Source organism: Symphodus melops, assembly GCF_947650265.1.
Source record: "Symphodus melops genome assembly, chromosome: 8".
In the NCBI taxonomy this organism is placed as follows: Eukaryota; Metazoa; Chordata; class Actinopteri; order Labriformes; family Labridae; genus Symphodus; species Symphodus melops.
The window spans coordinates 607037-628096 of record NC_136698.1 but is presented as its reverse complement, the minus strand read 5'-3'; the positions used below and the strand labels follow the sequence as shown (position 1 = coordinate 628096).

At 46.4% G+C, this 21060-nt stretch overlaps 3 protein-coding genes and 1 long non-coding RNA gene across 4 annotated transcripts; 2 read left to right on the top strand and 2 right to left on the bottom strand.

Moving 5' to 3' along the window:
• Window positions 1-337: 337 nt before the first annotated feature.
• On the bottom strand, window positions 338-1460 carry LOC306828439. The gene is made up of 5 exons (XR_013779743.1): window positions 1445-1460; window positions 1337-1363; window positions 1160-1251; window positions 1011-1059; window positions 338-681 (listed from the first exon to the last, which is right to left on the bottom strand). It is a non-coding gene; the product is annotated as an uncharacterized lncRNA (long non-coding RNA).
• A 2270-nt stretch (window positions 1461-3730) lies between these two features.
• On the top strand, window positions 3731-7842 carry LOC306828299 (interferon-induced protein with tetratricopeptide repeats 1-like). The gene is made up of 2 exons (XM_079350685.1): window positions 3731-3800; window positions 5544-7842. Exons 1-2 carry the CDS (start codon window positions 3796-3798, stop codon window positions 6844-6846), a joined length of 1308 nt encoding a protein of 435 aa, XP_079206811.1. The 5' UTR covers window positions 3731-3795; the 3' UTR covers window positions 6847-7842.
• Window positions 7843-9292: 1450 nt separating this feature from the next.
• Window positions 9293-15552, bottom strand: orc1 (origin recognition complex, subunit 1). The gene is made up of 17 exons (XM_079351163.1): window positions 15240-15552; window positions 14618-14745; window positions 14359-14531; window positions 13785-14214; window positions 13218-13458; window positions 12700-12825; window positions 12290-12352; window positions 12104-12208; window positions 11761-12010; window positions 11569-11675; window positions 11293-11394; window positions 11006-11177; window positions 10818-10925; window positions 10573-10722; window positions 10091-10210; window positions 9838-10007; window positions 9293-9739 (listed from the first exon to the last, which is right to left on the bottom strand). The coding sequence occupies exons 1-17, from the start codon at window positions 15332-15334 to the stop codon at window positions 9457-9459; spliced, it is 2823 nt and encodes a 940-aa protein (XP_079207289.1). The 5' UTR covers window positions 15335-15552; the 3' UTR covers window positions 9293-9456.
• Window positions 15553-15878: 326 nt separating this feature from the next.
• On the top strand, window positions 15879-19836 carry prpf38a (pre-mRNA processing factor 38A). Its single transcript, XM_079351200.1, has 10 exons — window positions 15879-16114; window positions 16203-16362; window positions 17547-17668; window positions 17765-17850; window positions 17964-18074; window positions 18618-18724; window positions 18806-18832; window positions 18918-19009; window positions 19113-19161; window positions 19489-19836. Exons 1-10 carry the CDS (start codon window positions 15985-15987, stop codon window positions 19532-19534), a joined length of 930 nt encoding a protein of 309 aa, XP_079207326.1. The 5' UTR covers window positions 15879-15984; the 3' UTR covers window positions 19535-19836.
• Window positions 19837-21060: the final 1224 nt, after the last annotated feature.

Genomic DNA, 21060 nt, shown 5'->3' with positions numbered 1-21060 from the left:
GTGTTCCTCCTGCTTCATGTTTTTATTTAACCAGGTCGGTCCCATTGAGATTAAAAACCTCCTTTCCAAGGGAGACCTGGCCAAGACAGGCAGCAGCAAACAACCCCCCCCCACAAAGTTACAGAGACACAGTCAGCCTTGTCTCCTGATTGGCTGGAGTTCTGTATCACGGGACCTCGGACCTCGTGGATCTTCCTCTGATTGGTCAGCTGTCAGACCTTACGTAGACAGGTGTGTGTCTTTCAGAATCAGACTCCAGGAAAAGGTGGAGAAACATCTTGAAGATGATCAAGAGAAAAGGCTTCTTCTTTATTCAATAACTCCAAAAACACACGACTAAAGAATCAGGGTCTTTATTTCAGGGCGGGACACTTTTTTTTTTTTTTTTAAACAATCAGAAACATTTTTTACATTCACACATTAAAAAAAAAAAAAGGGTCAGGAGGGTGTGACGCCGAGAGATTTTATGAGCGAAAACTGCAGCACGGGCTGACAGGTTACAGAAGGAGGGAGGGTTTTACATCTTTCTCAAAGCTTCAATATCTGATAATGCAAATTACCTTTCAAAATAAGATTTAAAAAAAGAAGAAAAGAAAGTGTGACAGTCTGGAGGTGAAAAATACAAAAAATAAAAATCAGTCGTTTCCTCTTCGACTCTTCTTGTGACTCTTTTTTGAGCTCCTGTGGTGAAAAAAAAAAAGAGAAACATGATCAGAGTTCAAACAGGAAGTGGCTGAACTGGCCAGATAACCGATATGAAGGCGGGGGGGGGAATGGCAACAATGACATGACTTGGCTTTATTTACTCGGGTGTGGTCTGACGGGATCAGGGCTGGAAGTCGACTCAAACAGGAAGTGAAGGCGACAACAGTATTTGTGAAGTTTTAAACATTGCGTTCTCTCACTCACAGCCTGTTACTTTAAACTCTACGGCGAGTCGGAAGCACACAGATCAGAATGAGAAAATCCAAACGTGTCTGAAAACTGGAAAATAAGTTGTTCCTGCTCACCTCTCGGGGGACTTTGAGTGGCTGCGATGTCTGCGGCTTCTGTTGTGACCTTTCAGAATAAAAGCCACAAAATCATTCACAAATCCCCACATGTACAATCGTTATATTAAAATAAGAGTAAATAGAATGAATGACTCTAAATGTATTACCTGGAGATTTGGAGCGGTGGCGTCTGTCTCTGGAGCGACTGCGATGGCGGCGGGGGCTCATGCTGCGATGGCGGTCTCGCCTCGGCGACGGGCTGAGAACACACGACAAAATAAAATCAGCGTGCATGATTGAAGAGCGCCACACGTGCTGGTTGAGAAGGCTTTCAGGGAACATACCTTCGCCTCTTTGGAGATCTGCTCCTCCTGAGGGGAAAAGAAAACACAGGACGGTTTTAGATACGAGGTCATAAACACGGTGAACCTGAGCGTAGAGAAAACACGAACCGTCTGGGGGAGCGGCTCATTTAAGTTGATGAGTCCTATGACAGAAGTTTATCAGCATATTATACAATGACATTATCATGATGTAAAGCAGTACAGTCATTAGTCCAAAGCGAGAATGGCAATGGGCTTAGAATAAAACCTTGTTGTGTTCCAGTTATTAAAAGCAGTTCATCACACAGTCTCTGATACTGGGTTTGTGACTCTGTAGGAACCAGCTCTATCAGAACGCTCCGTTTTGCTGCGTGTCTCTTTAAGTGCTGTTGACGGACATTTCTTGCAGCCAGGCTCTCCTTGGTCTTATTCTACGATTCACAATGCTCCAAATATTTAATGTAGGGTGACGAGTCATGATTGCAGGTAGGTCAGTTTATCGCTGTTTTCACCCAGATTCTGCCTCCAAATGTTGTCATCAGTGCAAGGTTTCAGCAAAATGGCCAGCGTCCATTTTTATATACAGTCAACATGTTTCATGGTACAGCAGAAGGTACAGGAGCTCTGCTCGCTGTCAGCAGGATGAACAGGTGTGTCTGGGTTTGTTGATAAGTTGTACGATGTAGACCTGCTTACGTAGCACACATCAAAACATGTCAGAACTAGCTGCTGATGTGTTTACATCTTTGTGTTTTTATTCTCCTTCAGTGCTGCTCAGAGTCAAACCACACTGGAGTCCCTGCAGTGTCACTTCACCTGGAACCTGGACCACAGCAAGAACGATCTTTTACGTCTCACACACCGGCACCTCTAAGACCAAGGAGCTGGTCATTGACTTTGGGAGGTCCAGACAGAGGGAGCAACCTGTTCTGTTAGAGGGAGCTGAAGTGGAGGCTGTGGACTCCAACGGAAGAGTCTTATTCTTTATATTGTTACTTTTTGTTACCTGCTACATTTTTTATTTTATTGTATCTGCTGCTGGAACCTAAATTTCCTTGAGGGAGTCATCCCAAAAGGATCAAAAAAGTTCAGTCTGAGTCTCTAAGTCTAAGTCTAAATAAAGTAGCAGGAACTAAGTTTGTATTCACACCAGGAAAGACCTTGAATTTTCTTTGATCGGGACCAAATACAAGGTTTCTTCTTTTTTTTGGTTCATTTTCACATCACACTTTTTACAAAGGCTCAAAACCACAAGTGTGCAAAAATCCTTAAATCATTGAGCAAACAGCTTGAGGGCGGGGTAAAGAAGTAATCACAAAATAAAAGTGGACAATCATCATGTCATCAGACCTGCTGGTCCCTACAGTCTGTAAACTACAGGAGGTAGAGTCTGCAGTTCTCAGACCTGCTGGTACCTACAGTCTCTAAATGTCCTACAGGAGGTAGAGTCTGCAGTTATCAGACCTGCTGGTCCCTACAGTCTCTAAACTACAGGAGGTAGAGTCTGCAGTTATCAGACCTGCTGGTACCTACAGTCTCTAAACTACAGGAGGTAGAGTCTGCAGTTATCAGACCTGCTGGTACCTACAGTCTCTAAACTACAGGAGGTAGAGTCTGCAGTTATCAGACCTGCTGGTACCTACAGTCTCTAAACTACAGGTGGTAGAGTCTGCAGTTATCAGACCTGCTGGTACCTACAGTCTCTAAACTACAGGAGGTAGAGTCTGCAGTTATCAGACCTGCTGGTACCTACAGTCTCTAAACTACAGGAGGTAGAGTCTGCAGTTATCAGTCCTGCTGGTACCTACAGTCCATATTTAGAACTATTAAATACCATGTTTGCTATAGCTGTATTTCCAGCTGTATTCTTCCTCATGCTGTCATATCTACTTTGAATTCTTTTACAGTTTAATTATGTTTTTATTTGCCTTTTGGTTCCTCCTGATTGGCTCCCTCGTGTTTGAACTTTAAAGTCCACAAAGGAAACTAAACTTTATCACCACCTATCAGCTCAGTCAGATGATTTTATGATTCGTTTTAGACAGTCATGAGGCTTCACGTTTCCTTTCTCTGGAAACGAAACTCTTGGCGCGTGAACGAGGAGCAAAAGGCGCGTGTCCGCGTCGCTGTATTCGCGCGAACTCATTCGCTCTGCCTCACGCGCATCAGAGTGGCGTTTTTATATACGCCATTTTCTCTAAACCTCCCTCATGCTTCATAAGTTTCCTTTAGAGATCTATGACACTGAGGTTCTTCAACATATGTTCGACTTCGCTTATGTTCTGCTGCAGGGCGATGTGCTGCAGCGAAGTCGCGCCTGTTCGCTCACATGCACACGCCCCGCCTCCTGACGTCTGCATCGACTATATCTACGTGCTCGTGGGTGTGTTGTTATGTTTCTGCAAACTCCAAGCTGCTGCAACAGAAGGAACCCTCCAAACTGACCAACATTCATAAGACTACAGAGAGAAGTCTGAGACATGAGGTGAGCTTTGACTCTGAATGGTTTCTCATGGTAGGAGTTCACGTGTCATTATGATGCTGTTAACACTTAATGAATGGATTTTAGCAGCAGGTGCATCATTATGAGTTTAGTTTCCTCATCTCTATTGGTTAGGGTCATTTCCTGCAGTTTGTGGAGCACATTGTCCTGGTATAGTTTCTTGGGAAAGTCAACATTCATCCAGGACTTCCCAGATTTTATGCACTTATCCAAGCTGCCTGTGATGCAAGCTTCAGTTTGTTCAAGTTCAGCACTAAATTACCTGTAAATGTATTTATGTGGCACATTTTAACAACAAAGGCATTTCGAAGTGCTTCACACAAGACACCAAAAAGCATCACCGACATTATTAAATCTGATAATATGTTCAAGTACAAATAATTCAAATCAAATTAATTCAAGTAAAAATAAAAGACAGTTAAAGAGTTACTTATATATACAGTGCAGAGTGAAAGATTAAAATCTTTATTGAAATAGTTAAAGGCAGCTGTAACCAGGTGAGTCTTTAACCTGGATTTAACAGAGCTGAGAGATTCAGCTGACCTGCAGTTTACTGGGAGTTTGTTCTAGATATACGGAGCATAGAAGCTGAAACTTTGAGTTTAACTGACTCCAGCTGTGTGCTGACTCTTCGTCACTTCTTCTTTCCTCCAAAAACAAAAAAACCTCGGTTTTGTCTTTGTTCAGCTGGAGAAAATGTTTGCACATCCACTCATTGATTGATTATTGATTTTCTCTGTGCATTTACCCAGTGCTTTGATCGGACTGTGATCTCCTGGCGATGTTTTAACATATACTGTACTTGTGTATCATCTGCGTAGTTATAACTTATTGTATTGTTTTTTATAATCTGAGCTCGTGGGAGCATGTAGACGTTAAACAGAAGAGGCCCCAGGATGGAACGTTGAGGAACTCCACAAGTAAATGTAGTTTTCTCAGATTTGAAGTTACCGATAGTCTCTGTTCTTTACGTACGATACACCTCGGAGCGATAAATAAAAAATCAGAATACATTTTTCACCCGGCTGCAGGGTGGTGCAGTGGTTCGCGGTTTTGCCGAACAGGTCCTCCCACATTCCAAAGACATGCTTGTTTGGTAGTTGGTTAATTCCCCGTAGGTGTGAATGTGGCTGGTTGTCTGTCTCTATATCAGCCCTGTGATTGGCTGGTGAACAGTCCAGGGTGAAGCCCCGCCTCTCGTTCAAAAACAGCTGGGATCAGCTCCCGCCCCCAGCGACCCTGAGCAGGAATAGATAATGGATATTTTTTTCTTTTGTGCCTTTATTTTCTCTCATGAGGACGACATAAACGATTACCAATCACACATTTGTTGTCATCGATTATTATTTAATGAAAGAGTAATCGTTTGCAGCCCGACTACATAGTGCACTTTAAACGACAGCTTGCCCCCCTGTGATGGACACTAACATTTGGAGCTTGGGCCATCTGCCCGAGTTGTGCAGCAGACTCTGCCATAGTTTTGCATCCCATCCATAATGCTGTGTATTTTTCACTAACCGGTAAAAGGTCAAAGGTCCCTGAGGTGGGTCCAGTGGATTCATGAGTCGGTTTGAAGCAGTCATCTGTGTTTCATGAAGAAGCTGATCATGTTATCTTCCTTTTCCACAAATTGCAGATGAACATTTGTGATCTGATCTGAGCCCATCACACATCAGGGTCTGTTGTATTAACTTCATGTGTTTTGATGTTGTTTTTTTTCTTCAGCGCTTCCAGAAGTCAAAGACAATTTGAGTCCAAGCTGAAGGGTCTGCAGTGCCACTTCACCTGGGCTCTAGATCGCGAGAAGTCCAAACTTTTACGTAAAAAGGACAAGCTTGAGGACATCGGCACTGACAAGGGAAACCGATGGCTGGGCCACATTTACAACCTGCGGGGCTTCATTGAGTATAAGCTGGGGTTAAATGAAGAGGCGAAGAGTTTGTTCCAGAAGGCTGCAGAGACCCTCAACCAGCTGAGAGAGGCAGATGAGGGTCCTTGGTTAGTGGTGAACTACGGGAACCTGGCCTGGCTGCACCACCACCTGGGAGATGAAGCAGAGAGTCAGGCTTACCTGTCAAAGGTTGATGCCCTGATGAGAGAATACCCATCTCCATCCCAGGGCAAGCTCCATCCAGAGATCTACGCTGAACAAGCCTGGACCCTGATGAACTTCGGTCAAAAGAAGCAGCTGCTTGCTGCAGATTTCTTTGAGAAAGCCATCAGGATGCAGCCGAACATGGTGGAGTGGAACTCCAGCAATGTCATAGGTTTAGCTTCTGCCAGTAAGCACAACGAAGGAGGGGTAGATGCTAAGTTCCTGAAGGAAATGAAACGTGCAAAGAATCAGGATCCAAAGAACTTGTACCTCGCTGCAGTTTACCTCACGCAACTCGCCAAGAAAGGACAAAAATTTGAGGATGAAGCACGGAACTTGGCCAAGCAGATCCTGAAAAATCCGGTCAGCAGCTACAGTGGTATAAAGCCGTTACTGAGAGTTTACACAAACTACATATCTGTCGATGAAGCCATTGATTTGGCAGAGGATGCTCTGAAAAAGCATCCAGGTGAGCGTTATCTCACGAGGTGCGTAGCACTCTGCTACAAATGGAAGATCTTGTTTTTCAGAGAGAGTCGCCCGAGGCCAGGCATGACAGAGAGGGCAATCAGTCTCCATAGGGAGGTTATTTCTCTTTACCCTAACTCTTCATTCGTCAAGAAAATTGATCTTGCTAATGTGTACGCAAAGTCAGACAAGGCTAAAGCCGAGGCAATATACCAGAAACTGCTCCGAAAGGAACTGGAGCCTGGAGAGAAACAGGTGCTTTACAACCACTTTGCAAAACACTTACACTTTGTTAAACAGGATTACCAAGGGTCGATGCAATTCCACATGAGGGCTGCATCGATACCAGTCGAGTCCTTCTATCGCGACGAAAGCATCAAAGCTCTGCAGAGAACAAAAGAAACAACAAGCTGGAACCGAAAGAGTAAAGAAATAGAAGAGTTTCTGGCTAAGCTGAAACTGTAGTGTCCTCCAGAAAAGAACTGGAGGAGGTGTATTACCTAAAAAAACCACCAGGAGCTATCGCAAAAATGAAGCTGAGACGGTATGATCCGATACAGGTGAATAAGATGGGCTCAAATTCTCTATATTACTGATGATGGCAATCCCAGTTAGTAATATTGAAGATAAAATTGCTTTCAAACTTGCCTCTTAAATGTTCGGTTTTAAATGGGGAAATGTTACAGCAGCTTTTAAACTCGATGTGATTCAGAGGAATTAAGCTTTCAGTGTCTTTTGCAGGGAACTCTCGAATTGATAATTCTTTGTACGTTTAGAAATGCAGTGACTGCGCGAGCCCTCGCTAGCTGTGTTGGCGTCGGAGCCGTGCAAACGCGGACAGGACGACCTTGAACGTCACATGCAGTGTGAAGCTACGAGCTAACTTGAGAGCGCTAGCATTAGCATGCTAGCACAACAATGAAGGACAGGTGATTGCAGCTCAAGCCGAGGACGATTTTTGTCAGCCGCTTGCGCTTGATGGTGTTTAATTATGGTGCGTTCTAATCGAGGGAGATAGTGGAAGGTTTAATACAGAGGAGGCGTGGCCTAACAGCAGTTTGTTTTGGTTTTCATTCTGGTGTTCATTCTTTGATCTACTGCATCAAAAAGTCGCACATTCTTCCTTTTACGTGACGTCCGCCGAACTAAACTTCAGTTAGCATTAAAGGAGCAGTTAGCTACAGGCGCGCACCAGTTTTTGTTATCGACCATCGGACACTTTTTCTGACCTCCTCTCTCTGAATGATTCTTGGATGTGATGGTGAAAAGGTTCGACAAAACGTACATAAATTATAAACATAATGTATCTTCATAACCTGTTCATATATACAATTTCATGTCAAGTTTAAAATCGTACATCTACACATAAATCAACACTGACTTTGTTTTATTCATTTGATTGAATTTCTCTCGGGATCAATAAAGTATCTATCTATCTATCTATTGGGTTGATTTTTATCCAAATATGGTTTTGTGTTTTAAGTTCTGTTAAGAAACTTTCTTTCTTCTGAAGTGATGAACATTTGCTTGACAGATAAACCTGCCTTGCTTGGATTTGTTAAAACAAAATTGTGAATGTGATGATTGTGTTCATGCTGAGATCAAATAAATCAATAATCACTAATAAAACTGTGAATGTTTGTCTTCAGTGGTTATTCTTCGCAAGAGTGTTGATGTTGTGCAATCAGTTTGTAAACTGCACCACCAGGGGGCAAAAAAACCCCCAAAATGTTGTAGACTAAAGGGGAATCATTGGAGTGATTGTCTATTTCAGCCCTGCTCAGAACAGGCTGTTTCTGTGACTGTAGCTTTAAATATGTAAATGAACTGTGTCTGGCCACGCCCCCTCTCTGGAAGGGCTCGGGTGTACTCGCTGCTTTCTGGCTCCATGTCCTATTGTTTACGGTGAGAAGGCAGACTCAGAGGGCAGAACAGACACCTAGCTGTGGGAGTGTCACCCACCTGGGGGAGGGGCTACTGCCCTTTGTGATGTCATGAAGGGGAGGGGCTACTGACCTTTGTGATGTCATGAAGGGAACATCACTCACATTTTCTGTTAAGTGGAGCAGGCAAAAGACGGAGAGGATGGACTTTTCTCATCATTGGGGAAACACATGTTAGAGGAACATGGAGGAGTTTAACAGATTACCTCTTTTAAAATATTAAACTTAAAAGTTAAGCTCGAGAGAGGCCGACTGGATTCACATTTCTAATTTAACAAAATTGTTTTGTGGGTCAGAGAGGTAACAGCGCATTTAAAATTAGAGGAGCTGCGATATCGTAGTCAGGGCTCTGCAAAAAAGTATCATGTAACATGGCAGCCCTTCCTGGATTACTTTGATAACTTGCCGAGTGCAAATGTGACTGACTGACTGAGGCCCTCATGTAGCCCCCCCTCCCCTCCCCTCCCTCCTTTTTAGTTGCTTTTTGTGACCTACTTTGGATTTTATATTTTTGTATGTGCATTTGTATTGTATTTTTATATATATATTTATTTAGTTAGTTTTTTTGTCTTTTTCTTCAGTTTTCTCATTTACATGTATTTTTTGTGAGGGGTGTTTATTCTGTTGTTAAGGGGGAATTGTCCCCCATTATGCACATTGCACTACGTTTCTGTACGCCATATGTTGGATACCTGTGTTCTGTTGTGGCCACATAAGTAATAATGTCTGATGTTTATAATTCATGCAAAAAAATCAATAAAAAAAATCGTTTTCTCTGGAACCCGAGCGCCGTTTCAGGTTCATCATCGCAGCCAAACAACCCGAGGATGAACCTTTGATGAGTGTGGTATGTTGTGTTTCATTTAACAGAAACGTGTCGGTATGTTTCTGTTCCTTGGAAAGGGAGCGTCTCGGTTAATGACGACACACAGCTGCGGTGTGTAAACACCACTCGAGGCCAAAAGAGATAAAAGAATGCCAACAAGGTTTTTATTCTTACAGGAAATACTCTCCCAAATTAAGAGGCTGGAATTGAATATCAATCAGAGATAAAACATTAAAACCATAAAAACACACTGAAATAAAGACAAAAAAATCCCAAATCATTCCTCATAAACGACATCAGCGTCCTTCAGTCCGCCTTCAGGGCGAACACCACGTCGTCCTGGCTGACGTTCAGGCGGATTCTCTGCAGGACTCCGAGGCAGCTCGGCTCCAGCAGGAGGATCCTGCAGGCTCCCAGACGCTGACACACCGCCAGGCCCTCCGACACGCTGATGGGCTGGAGACCCTCGACCCGACACAGAGCCTGGTGCTGCACGAACACCTGCTGGAAGGTGGCCTCCTCCAATCCCAGCCGCCGAAACTCAGCGATGACCGCTCTGAGGAGGAGCTGCTCCTGCACGGACGCACACCTGCACACACACACACAAACATCACGTCACATGACCTGCTGCGTGACATCACCACTCATCAATCCCTGCGTCTATAGCGCGGCCGCATGAAGGCTCACTTGATGGCAGTGATGTAGGCGGAGGAAAACATCTCGTTCAGCGCCTCCATCACGTGACTCATCCCGACCAATCCTGTGGCAGAACGCTCGGCGGCCGAGTGCTCGCAGATCTCCGTCGCCCTGCGGCAGATGTCCAAACAGCGGCGAGCATCGCCCGACAGAGCGGCCACCTGCAGGAGGAGAGGAGAGTGAAAACGGAGCGGAGGAAGAGGAGGAAGAGGAGGCGTGGAAGACGACCGCCATGATGGTGTACCTTCCTGGAGACGAGCTGCAGAGCGTCCTCCTCGAACGCCTTCACCTTGTTCAGCCGGGACGTGATGATCTGCTGCAGCTGCTTGAAGCTGTACGGCTGGAACGACATCCGGGTCAAACCCTGCACACACACACACACACACACACACACACACACATTAAACCTGTCTTCCCGTCTTTCTCCGTCTGACTGTGAAATAAGATCAGCTGTTTAAATTTAAACTCTGATTTCATCAGTGTCTGCTGTAGTTTGCAGTTTCATCCAGCAGAGGGCGCTGCTGACACTATCAGGAAGAACTGTGCAAGTGATGAATCTGCTTAGCTTTTTTTAAATCCATTTATCATTTAATTAATCCATCATATAATTATAACGGCTTCTGAATTTTTTTACTTGGAGACTTTTTTTTTTTTTTTTTTACCTTTTTTGATTTTTCAGTAAATTCCATAAAATCGTCTAAAATCACGGATAGAAACCAGTCTCACCAGTCTGCTGGCCACCCTGTTGATCATGATCCTCTCGGGCAGGTCCATGGTGTTGGCGATGGTCAGGACCACCAGGCGGGCGTGACGCCGCGTCGGCCAGTCGAACAGGTTGTACATGACGTTCTGCTTCCGGGTCCATAACAGGTCCAACTGCAGGACACGAAGGGTTAAAGAGGGTCGACGGAGAGCGGCGGCGGCGGCGGCGTCTTTCCACTTGAACAGAACGAGTGAGAAACGGTTCTTACTTCGTCCACCAGCAGCACCGTGCTCTCCTTCCTGGGGGCGGGGTTACTGAATCTCTTCTCCAGCAGGGCGGCGGCGTGGTCGGCTGTGGCCTTCTGACCCGTCAGTTTCTGCAGAGACAAGAACGGCGAGTCAGCGAACGCACCACAGGCGTGTTCCTGTGGAGACACCCGCTCGGGCGTGTTCTCACCTGCAGGATCTGCACGTAGGCCTGGTGAGGGTCGGTCATCTTCATCCCGTTGATCTCGATGAAGTGGAAAGACGGGATCTCGTCCACGTCGGCGGCGTGCTGCAGGCAGCGCATCACCTCGTGCACTGTGGCGGTTTTCCCGGTGCCCGGCACACCAGAGATGTACATGCACCTGAAACACAAACAACAACAGGGCAGGTGAGCGAGGACGCCTGAGGCAGCGTGCAGTGCAGGAACAATCCAGCAGGGGGGCGGAGAGCGGTCTGGGACCGGGTCCAGGATCTTACCCTCCGGTGCCGTCCAGGATCTTGCTCTCCACGAAGCTGTAGATGTCCTGAAACTCCGTCTCCCTGCAGGGCAGAGACTCGGGCACGGCCGACACGTGCAGCCTGATGACACAAATACACACGTTAGTGCACGCCACATCAGCAGACCATTCCCCCCCCCCCCCGCTCAGCGGCCCACGCCGTGGCGAGCGCAGTGCGTCACATCCACTGAAAGTCTAAACCTGAAATATCTTATTGCGTTAGCACGCCATGCAGTCGTCACTTCCTGCGTCTCACCTCGTCCTCGCCTCCTCCAGAACGTTGGCAGGCTGCCGCGCCGGCAGAGACCTGCTGGGGATGCTGGGAGTTGCTCGACGAGGAGTCCGCGGCGTCCCGGGTGCGATCTATGCGAACAGGAAATCAGTTCAGAGGCGGTGAAGAAGAAGAAGAAGAAGCGATAAGAAGCGTGCGGCTGTGCGGACCGTTCACCTTCTTGTTGGGAGTTTTTCGAGGCGTTCTGGTCGACGAGCGAGTCGTGTGCTTCGAGCGAGGAGTGAGAGACCCCGCAGCGGATCGTCCACGTTTTCTCACCACGACCTCTTCCTCGCTGTCAGGCTCCTCCTCCTCGCTGTCAGGCTCCTCCTCCTCCTCACTGCTGCTCTGAAGCTCCTTCTTCGATGGAACGAACTCGTCCGAATCGTCCGTGTCTGAGTTCTCGTCCTGCAGCTTCTCCAGATTCCTGCTCGGAGAGACGCCGACCATCAGAACAACCTGCAACAAGAACACGGGAGGAACACGGGAGGAACACGGCGGCGTCCTCGCCTGCACTCACAGCTGTTTCCTGATGCGAGACGACACCAGCAGAGCGGACTTCCTCTTGGAGCTCCGCGGCGTGGTGACCGGCAGCATGGGAGAGTCTTCGTGCTCCGCTTCAGCCCTGAACCAAGACGGACCTGAACCTTAATGACCAGGATTCATCTATCTGGCCCCGCCCCCCCCGCAATGTGTCTGTACTCACAGCGATCCCAGCGCTGGCTCCCTCAGGATTCTGGTCTCTTTTTTCTGAGAAGGAGTGAGAGCTCTGTTTGAAGACACAAAAACAGCTGATTAGTGAACGGTCGGTGCAGAGACCACGTGTCCACCCAACGCTTGATTTGGTTTTTTGGGGGGCGGAAAAGCGCTGCACGTTTGTCCGGTCTCCATGACAACAGTCAACAGCCGCACAAAAAGAACTAAAAAAAAAAAAAAAGACGCTCCGTGGACACGGGAGGAGAAACATTAACCATTTAGTGACCTGATGGTTTCTCCTTAAATAGTGTGACAGCAGATAAACCTTCACCTCAACGTGAACCTCAGGTGCAAAGATCTTCTATTCAAGACAGACGTGCTCCAAGAATCAGACCACCAGGCCTGCTGTGTCCGACTCACTTCTGCCCCCTGCTGGAATACTTTCCCCTCGGCGTGGCATTTCTTCTTCTGGACGTCTTTACCGAGCCGGGCGTTAACCCCGCCTCCATCACGCCACCCTGCTGTGGACTTTTATCCAACAGCTCCCTGGAAGAGGCGGAACTTTTTAAAGCTGCATACCCTGTTTAAACTCTTAAAGGGCGGAGTCAGTAGAACTGCATGTAAACATTCAATCTAAGCCCCTCCCCCTGTACTCATCGCCCCCAGAAGCCCCGCCCCCTGCAGGACGTAGCATGTACGTTTACTGCAAGAGGATTTTCTCTTCTTCGCTGCTACGTCTGCTATATACGCCGGTTTAAACCTCGTCCAATCACTGAATCGTCTCCTCTTCTAAACTTACCTACTGCGCTGTCATTGGCTGGAGGAAACGCACTAGCTCCGCCCAAAAACGTCCGGAGACAGAAGGCCAAGGAAAAGCTACCAACTCTATCTTCAACGATATCTTAAAAAAAAGAACGACTACCGTTTTAACCGCTGACCTGGCAGAGTGGTCGACAGATGGCGGCGGGCTGCGAATCTCGGAGCTTGGCGGTCTGTCGATGACGTAGATGTCGGAGAGCTTCACACGCGACATCCTGAGCGGGGTGAGGTGATGGGTGACGGGCAGAGTGTGAGACGGCGAGGAGGACAGCCGCTGAGCCAACATCAACTCCGACTCCAGATCGTCGTCCAGCAGCTGAATCACGACGTTGTCCCGACTTATCGACTTCTTCGCCGGACCTGAAGGGAAAACGAGAAGACGGGGCGAGATGCTTTTACTGAACAAAATCAGCAGGAAAAAAAAACTAATTAATTAAAAATTATAAAAAATATGTATTTTGTTAAAATAATAAAACAATTAAAAAATAAATAAAATGTAATAAAAATAAATTGTAATTAATTAATTGTAAAATAAAAATCATAAATTAATAAAAAAAATAATAGTAATAATTTAAAAAAAATATAGATTAGTTTTCTTACGTCCGCAAACAAAGTATGTTTTCAAAGACGATTTATATCGAGGCGTTAAAAGTTCAGCTCTATTCATGATGCGCGTGAACACTCACTGCAGAGCTCCAGTTTCTTGCGGACGCCGGGCGTTCTCTCCATGGCGTTCCTCCTCTTGGCGCTCAGACATTTTGAAGCGGACAGTTTGGTGCCCGAGTGCAGCGACTCCGCCTCTGCTGCGTGACAGAGCTTCCCGGCACTCGCCGTGGCTCTGCTGTACCTCACCTCTCCGGACGCCACCCTGCGCATGACAGCGGGGTCTGGGGTTGGCAGGGCGCGGCGAGCGGGTCCCCGTGACGCCGGAGCTGCTGTAGGCGGGGAGCAGGGAGGAGAGGGTGGGAGGGAGGGTTTCAGAGGAGCGACAGCGGAGTCCACAAGAGCGCCGTCGACCACCTGGAAGTTTTTGTCGTCCCAGGAGAGCTTCACGTACAGAGCGTCTTCGTCGACGCCAGCGTCCGGGAAAGGAGTCGCTCCATCCAGGTGCTTTACCTGCGTGCGACAAGACAGAAGCGCCACCTCGAGTCACGAGCCAGGTGAAAACCTTTAAGGCGAGCACATTGAATGCAGCGCCGTTTGTGTGGAGACGCTCACAGACGACAGCGGGCTGCGGGCGCCATCGAGGCGTTCGCTCACCTGCACGGGTCTGAGGATGGAGTCGACGTTGACCTCGTCGTCACAGCTGCGGCCCCGGTAGAAGAAGATCTCCTGCGGGTGCGGCTCTCTGCCCAGCAGCTTCAGTTTGCTCCGAGGCACTTCGGACACGCGGACGAACCACTGCACCGCCGCCTTCTTCTGCGTCCCGCTCTCTGAAAACACAACGAGGCATTCAGGTGAGAGGAGGCAGCGAGGATCAGAACCAGGAGGAGACTCGGGTCGATGTGAACACGCTCACCGTCACCGAACAGCCGGACGACCTTGGCCACGTACGGGTTGTCTTCGTCGTCGCCCTCGATGAGGATGTGCTGACCGATGTTGATGAAAGTTGTCCTCGGGAGACCCTCCACGCTGATGGCCAGAGAGCTGAGACACACACAGTATGATTTTCAAAATAAGAGCTGGACATCAACAACATGCTTTTTAAATCTGTTTTATGAAAACTAAGTTTGAAAAAAAGCTCTAAACAAAACATCTGTTGTTACGTTTGTTTCAGACTCGAGTAACTCAAGTGTTTTTTAAGAGACTTGCTTATTCATTTTTAAGTCTTTATGATAAAGTAAAGCTGTTAGCTGTTAATCAAGATTAAATCGCATTTATAAATCACACGTTGGAAGTATTCCTCTTTCAAAAATAAAATTATTGTCAGGCTGAATTTGTGTTTTGTCTTCAGCTGAGAGTTTTTAACTTACTGTTGAAAATCAACCCTTAGTTAATCGAGATAAACTCGTTGACGCTTGATTCTCTCGCGAGATTCGGCGACACTGTTTGTTTTTAGACTGAGTTTTTAAGAAGTAATTCAGCAGTAGGATTATTATAAATGACTTTTGTATATAAAAAGAAATCAGTATAAAACTTACTTATAGTCGTATATTTTTAGTTTTCTGTTGAAACTTAAAGACCTTCCGCGCCACTTGTAAACCCGCCTGATCCTTAGTCTCGAGACGTATTTCATCCTGACCTCACGCGCTCCCTTTAAACTGTAATCAATTTCTAAATAAATAAAATTTGTGTTCGGGATTAAAGTCAATATTACGCCGTTTATCTGAGGCTAGACTGAAATCCAAACCTCTCTGAAAATGTCTAAACTGCCAACTTCATTTCGCGCGAAAAATGCGTCATTTCCGTTTTCTTCTTCTTCGTTCTCTTTAATGCCGGGTGGTCCACTGACGTAAAGGGCGTTACCGCCACCTACTATAAACAACGGTTACAACGTCAACAGCCGTTATTTCAAATAACGCGTTTATCATATTTAATCGCCCGATTATTTTATTTTATTTTCATTTATATAAGTGTTCTTTGATTCATTAAACCACAATTAAATCAAAACAATATCTAAAAAAAATAAAATGTTAAATAAAAAAGGAAAACAACGTTATGAAATCTATCTATTTTTACAATAGACAAACACATCATTAAAAATTTCACGAAATAGGAAATATTATACTTACATGATGTAAATATATAGAATAACTAGATCGTCTCTTGCAACAGGATGAGCAGAGGAGGAAAACAAGTGACCCGGATGTGAAACATGTTACTTCCGCTCGCAGCCTTCTTGTTGCTATCGTTTGATGCTAATACACGGAACATTTGATCGTGTCGATGGCGAACAGAACCGTGAAAGATGCGAACAGCATACACGGAACCAACCCACAGTACCTGGTGGAGAAAATCATCCGAACCCGAATTTATGAATCTAAGTACTGGAAGGAGGAGTGCTTCGGGTTGACCGGTTAGTAACATGCTGTGTAATTAGCTGTACTCTTAATGTAACGTGTTGATGTAACGTGTTGATGTAACGTGTTACGTGCGGTCCACAGCTGAGCTCGTGGTTGATAAAGCCATGGAGCTGAAGTATGTGGGAGGAGTTTACGGTGGAAACATCAAGCCGGCTCCTTTCCTCTGCCTGTCCCTGAAGATGCTGCAGATCCAACCAGAGAAAGACATCATCGTCGAGTTCATCAAAAACGAAGATTTCAAGTGAGTCTGAAGCACCAAACACAAACACCTCCTTAAAACTCCTGATTATATCCTGCTGCATGTGTGAACATCTCCTGCAGGCTCCTGCTGCATGTGTGAACACCTCCTGCAGCCTCCTGCTGTATGCGTGAACACCTCCTGCAGCCTCCTGCTGCATGCGTGAACATCTCCTGCAGCCTCCTGCTGCATGTGTGTGAACATCTCCTGCAGCCTCCTGCTGCATGTGTGAACATCTCCTGCAGCCTCCTGCTGCATGTGTGAACATCTCCTGCAGCCTCCTGCTGCATGTGTGAACACCTCCTGCAGCCTCCTGCTGCATGTGTGTGAACATCTCCTGCAGCCTTCTGCTGCATGTGTGTGAACACCTCCTGCAGCCTCCTGCTGCATGTGTGAACACCTCCTGCAGGCTCCTGCTGCATGTGTGTGAACATCTCCTGCAGCCTCCTGCTGCATGTGTGTGAACATCTCCTGCAGCCTCCTGCTGCATGTGTGAACATCTCCTGCAGCCTCCTGCTGCATGTGTGAACATCTCCTGCAGCCTCCTGCTGCATGTGTGAACACCTCCTGCAGCCTCCTGCTGCATGTGTGTGAACATCTCCTGCAGCCTTCTGCTGCATGTGTGTGAACACCTCCTGCAGCCTCCTGCTGCATGTGTGAACACCTCCTGCAGGCTCCTGCTGCATGTGTGTGAACATCTCCTGCAGCCTCCTGCTGCATGTGTGTGAACATCTCCTGCAGCCTCCTGCTGCATGTGCGTGAACATCTCCTGCAGCCTCCTGCTGCATGTGTGTGAACATCTCCTGCAGCCTCCTGCTGCATGTGTGTGAACATCTCCTGCAGCCTCCTGCTGTTTCTCCTGCTGGAAGTCAGAGAGAAGGCAGCAGGATCTAATCAGGAGCCAGTGCGAGGGGGTTCTGACCTTTATTTATCAGAAGTGTGAAAACTCCATCTGATACTTTTTGTGATACTTTTTGTGAAAACATCACCTGTTTGATAAGACAGGAGGGATGAATCCATCAGAACACTGCAGTCTAAAATGCTTTAAAACATCGGCCACGTTTGGCTGCTGAGACATTGCCGATGTCTTTGTGTAGTTCAGACAACACTTGGTGCCTTAGACTTTCAGTTTTCTGACTGTGGTATCAAAGCAGGATGTGGATTTTAAACTTTGTTTTTTCCGTCAGGTATGTTCGTTTACTCGGAGCGATGTACATGAGGCTAACAGGCACCGCCGTGGACTGCTACAAATACCTGGAGCCGCTGTACAACGACTACAGGAAGATCAAGACTCAGAACAGAAATGGAGGTGAGTCTGCACACACACACACACACACACACACACACACACACACACACACACACACACAGACTCTGAGATGCTGATCTCTCTCTTTGGTTTCAGAGTTTGAGTTGATGCACGTGGATGAGTTCGTCGATGAGCTGCTTCATGCAGAGAGGATGTGTGACATCATTCTGCCCAGGCTTCAGGTACGTCTGTTTCTACAAGAAGCACACACACACACACACACACACCATGTGTTTAAGTGTGTATATTCATCTGTGTGTGTGTGTGTGTGTGTGTGTGTGTGTGTGTTCTGCAGAAGAGACACGTCCTGGAGGAGGCGGAGATGTTAGACACTCGGATCAGCGCTCTGGAGGAGGATCTGGATGAAGTGGAGACCAGTGAGGAAGAAGACGAGGAAGAGGAGAAGGTGAAAAAAAGAAAAGAAAAAAAACGACTGCTGTTTTTTTGGAAGTAAATTTGTAAAATCAATAATTCAAGCACGCGTCAATCTGAACAGAATAACTCGGGCCGGACAGGAAGCGATACAAGTGAAATGCAGAGGTTGTCTGGTGAATTTCAAAATAAAACACAACATACAGACAGGCTGCTGATCATATGTCCCATCACTTTATCGACATGACGTCAGAACGAACAACATCATCATCCTCAAAGAGACGGGTTTGTTTTTCTCCCATGAGTTCCCACAGTCCAGAAACGGACCCGATGGGCGCCGTCCAACGGGCGCTTACTTTTATGGCGAAAGGGGGCGGCTGTAGTCTCATGTTTATCTGCACAGCCTGAGAGAAGAGTACAGTGTTTAAGACCGGGCCGTGAAAGGAACAAGGTTCTGGTCTCTCGTATCAGCATCAGCTCAGATCTCCCCGAGCGATGACTAAATGTTTGTAAAGTCGTGATGGAGGGTTTTTGTTTTATTAAACGTTGGATCTGTTTCTTTTTTCCCCTCCTGCAGCCGGAGAGACTCCAGACCCCCGAGCCTCACAGACGCAGTTATCGAGACAACGACCGACCCCGGCGCTCTCCGTCACCTCGTTACAGACGCAGCCGCTCCCCCAGACGGTTCGTGTTTTCTCTACGCTCAGGTTCACCGTGTTTATGACCTCGTATCTAAAACCGTCCTGTGTTTTCTTTTCCCCTCAGGAGGAGCAGATCTCCAAAGAGGCGAAGGTATGTTCCCTGAAAGCCTTCTCAACCAGCACGTGTGGCGCTCTTAAATCATGCACGCTGATTTTATTTTGTCGTGTGTTCTCAGCCCGTCGCCGAGGAGAGACCGCCATCGCAGCAAGAGCCCCCGCCGCCATCGCAGTCGCTCCAGAGACAGACGCCACCGCTCCAAATCTCCAGGTAATACATTTAGAGCCCTTCATTCTTTTTAGTCTCATTTTAATATAACGATTGTACATGTGGGGATTTGTGATTGATGATTTTGTGGCTTTTATTCTGAAAGGTCACAACAGAAGCCGCAGACATCGCAGCCACTCAAAGTCCCCCGAGAGGTGAGCAGGAACAACTTATTTTCCAGTTTTCAGACACGTTTGGATTTTCTCATTCTGATCTGTGTGCTTCCGACTCGCCGTAGAGTTTAAAGTAACAGGCTGTGAGTGAGAGAACGCAATGTTTAAAACTTCACAAATACTGTTGTCGCCTTCACTTCCTGTTTGAGTCGACTTCCAGCCCTGATCCCGTCAGACCACACCCGAGTAATTAAAGCCAAGTCATGTCATTGTTGCCATTCCCCCCCTGCCTTCATATCTGTTATCTGGCCAGTTCAGCCACTTCCTGTTTGAACTCTGATCATGTTTCTTTTTTTTTATTCACCACAGGAGCTCAAAAAAGAGTCACAAGAAGAGTCGAAGAGGAAACGACTGATTTTTATTTTTTGTATTTTTCACCTCCAGACTGTCACACTTTCTTTTTTTTTTTTAAATCTTATTTTGAAAGGTAATTTGCATTATCAGATATTGAAGCTTTGAGAAAGATGTAAAACCCTCCCTCCTTCTGTAACCTGTCAGCCCGTGCTGCAGTTTTCGCTCATAAAATCTCTCAGCGTCACACCCTCCTGACCCTTTTTTTTAATTTTTTTTTTTATGTGTGAATGTAAAAAATGTTTCTGATTGTTTAAAAAAAAAAAAAAAAGTGTCCCACCCTGAAATAAAGACCCTGATTCTTTAGTCGTGTGTTTTTGGAGTTATTTAATAAAGAAGAAGCCTTTTCTCTTGATCATCTTCAAGATGTTTCTCCACCTTTTCCTGATTCTGAAAGACACACACCTGTCTACGTCAGGTCTGACAGCTGACCAATCAGAGGAAGATCCACGAGGTCCAAGGTCCCATGATACAGAACTCCAGCCAATCAGGAGACAAGGCTGACTGTGTCTCTGTAACTTTGTGGAGGGGGGGTTGTTTGCTGCTGCCTGTCTTGGCCAGGTCTCCCTTGGAAAGGAGGTTTTTAGTCTCAATGGGACCGACCTGGTTAAATAAAAACAAATGAAGCAGGAGGAACACACCGGACCATGGCGGCAACAGCAAACGGGAAGCTTTAATTAAATGAGTGTTTCTTCAACCACAAATCTCACTGACCAAAGGCTTACCGTGATGGATGTACAAGCTAACAGTTAGCCACATTTAGCTCGACCACCATGTTTGGTTTCTTTTACAACAAGTCGTGTTTGACCTCGAGAGATTACACGTTGAGATTGTCGAGACGTCGGTGAAGCAGTTGGCATTTGTAGGAATTATTTTAATATTCTAGTTTGGCAAGGCAAGTTTATTTATATAGCACTGTTCAGACACAAGGCAATTCACAGAGCTTTACAGACATAAAAACATTAAAACAGAGTTTAAGGAAAGAATGCAAAATACATCATTAAAAGACGGGACGAAAGTGAAAATACTCGATAAAGGAACAACTGTTTTCCAAAAAAAAGGAAGAATGTGTTGCAGTAAGGCAGACAGTATATTTCTAATTGAAAGCCTGAGCGAATAACAAAGTTTTAAGGGCTGATTTAAAGGAGCTGAGTGTGACGGCAGTCCTCAGGTGTTCAGGGAGTTTGTTCCACAGTTGAGGAGCGTAGTGACTAAACGCTGCTTCACCTTGTTTGCTTCTGACTCTGGGAACACTGAGTAAACCTCTTCCTGAGGACCTGAGCGGTCTGGATGTTTTATATTCTACAAGTAGATCTGACATGTACTTAGGGCCAAGACCATTTAATGCTTTATAGAGCTGTAGTAAGATTTTAAAGTGGATCCTCTGACACACAGGCAGCCAGTGCAGTGATTGAAGCACAGGTGTAATGTGCTCCACCCTCTTTGTGTTGGTGAGGACTCTGGCTGCTGCGTTCTGGATCAGCTGCAGCTGTCGGACAGATTTTTTACTAAGGCCTGTAAACACACCGT

Coding starts and splice junctions, on each gene's coding strand:
- prpf38a (XM_079351200.1), top strand. CDS start 15,985: ATGGCGAACAGAACCGTGAAAGATGCGAACAGCATACACGGAACCAAC. Junction 16,363..17,546: donor ATCAAAAACGAAGATTTCAA/GTGAGTCTGAAG, acceptor TTTTTCCGTCAG/GTATGTTCGTTTACTCGGAG. Junction 17,669..17,764: donor GACTCAGAACAGAAATGGAG/GTGAGTCTGCAC, acceptor CTTTGGTTTCAG/AGTTTGAGTTGATGCACGTG.
- orc1 (XM_079351163.1), bottom strand. CDS start 15,334: ATGAAATACGTCTCGAGACTAAGGATCAGGCGGGTTTACAAGTGGCGC. Junction 14,215..14,358: donor CCATCCTCAGACCCGTGCAG/GTGAGCGAACGC, acceptor TGTCGCACGCAG/GTAAAGCACCTGGATGGAGC. Junction 12,353..12,699: donor TATTCCAGCAGGGGGCAGAA/GTGAGTCGGACA, acceptor GTCTTCAAACAG/AGCTCTCACTCCTTCTCAGA.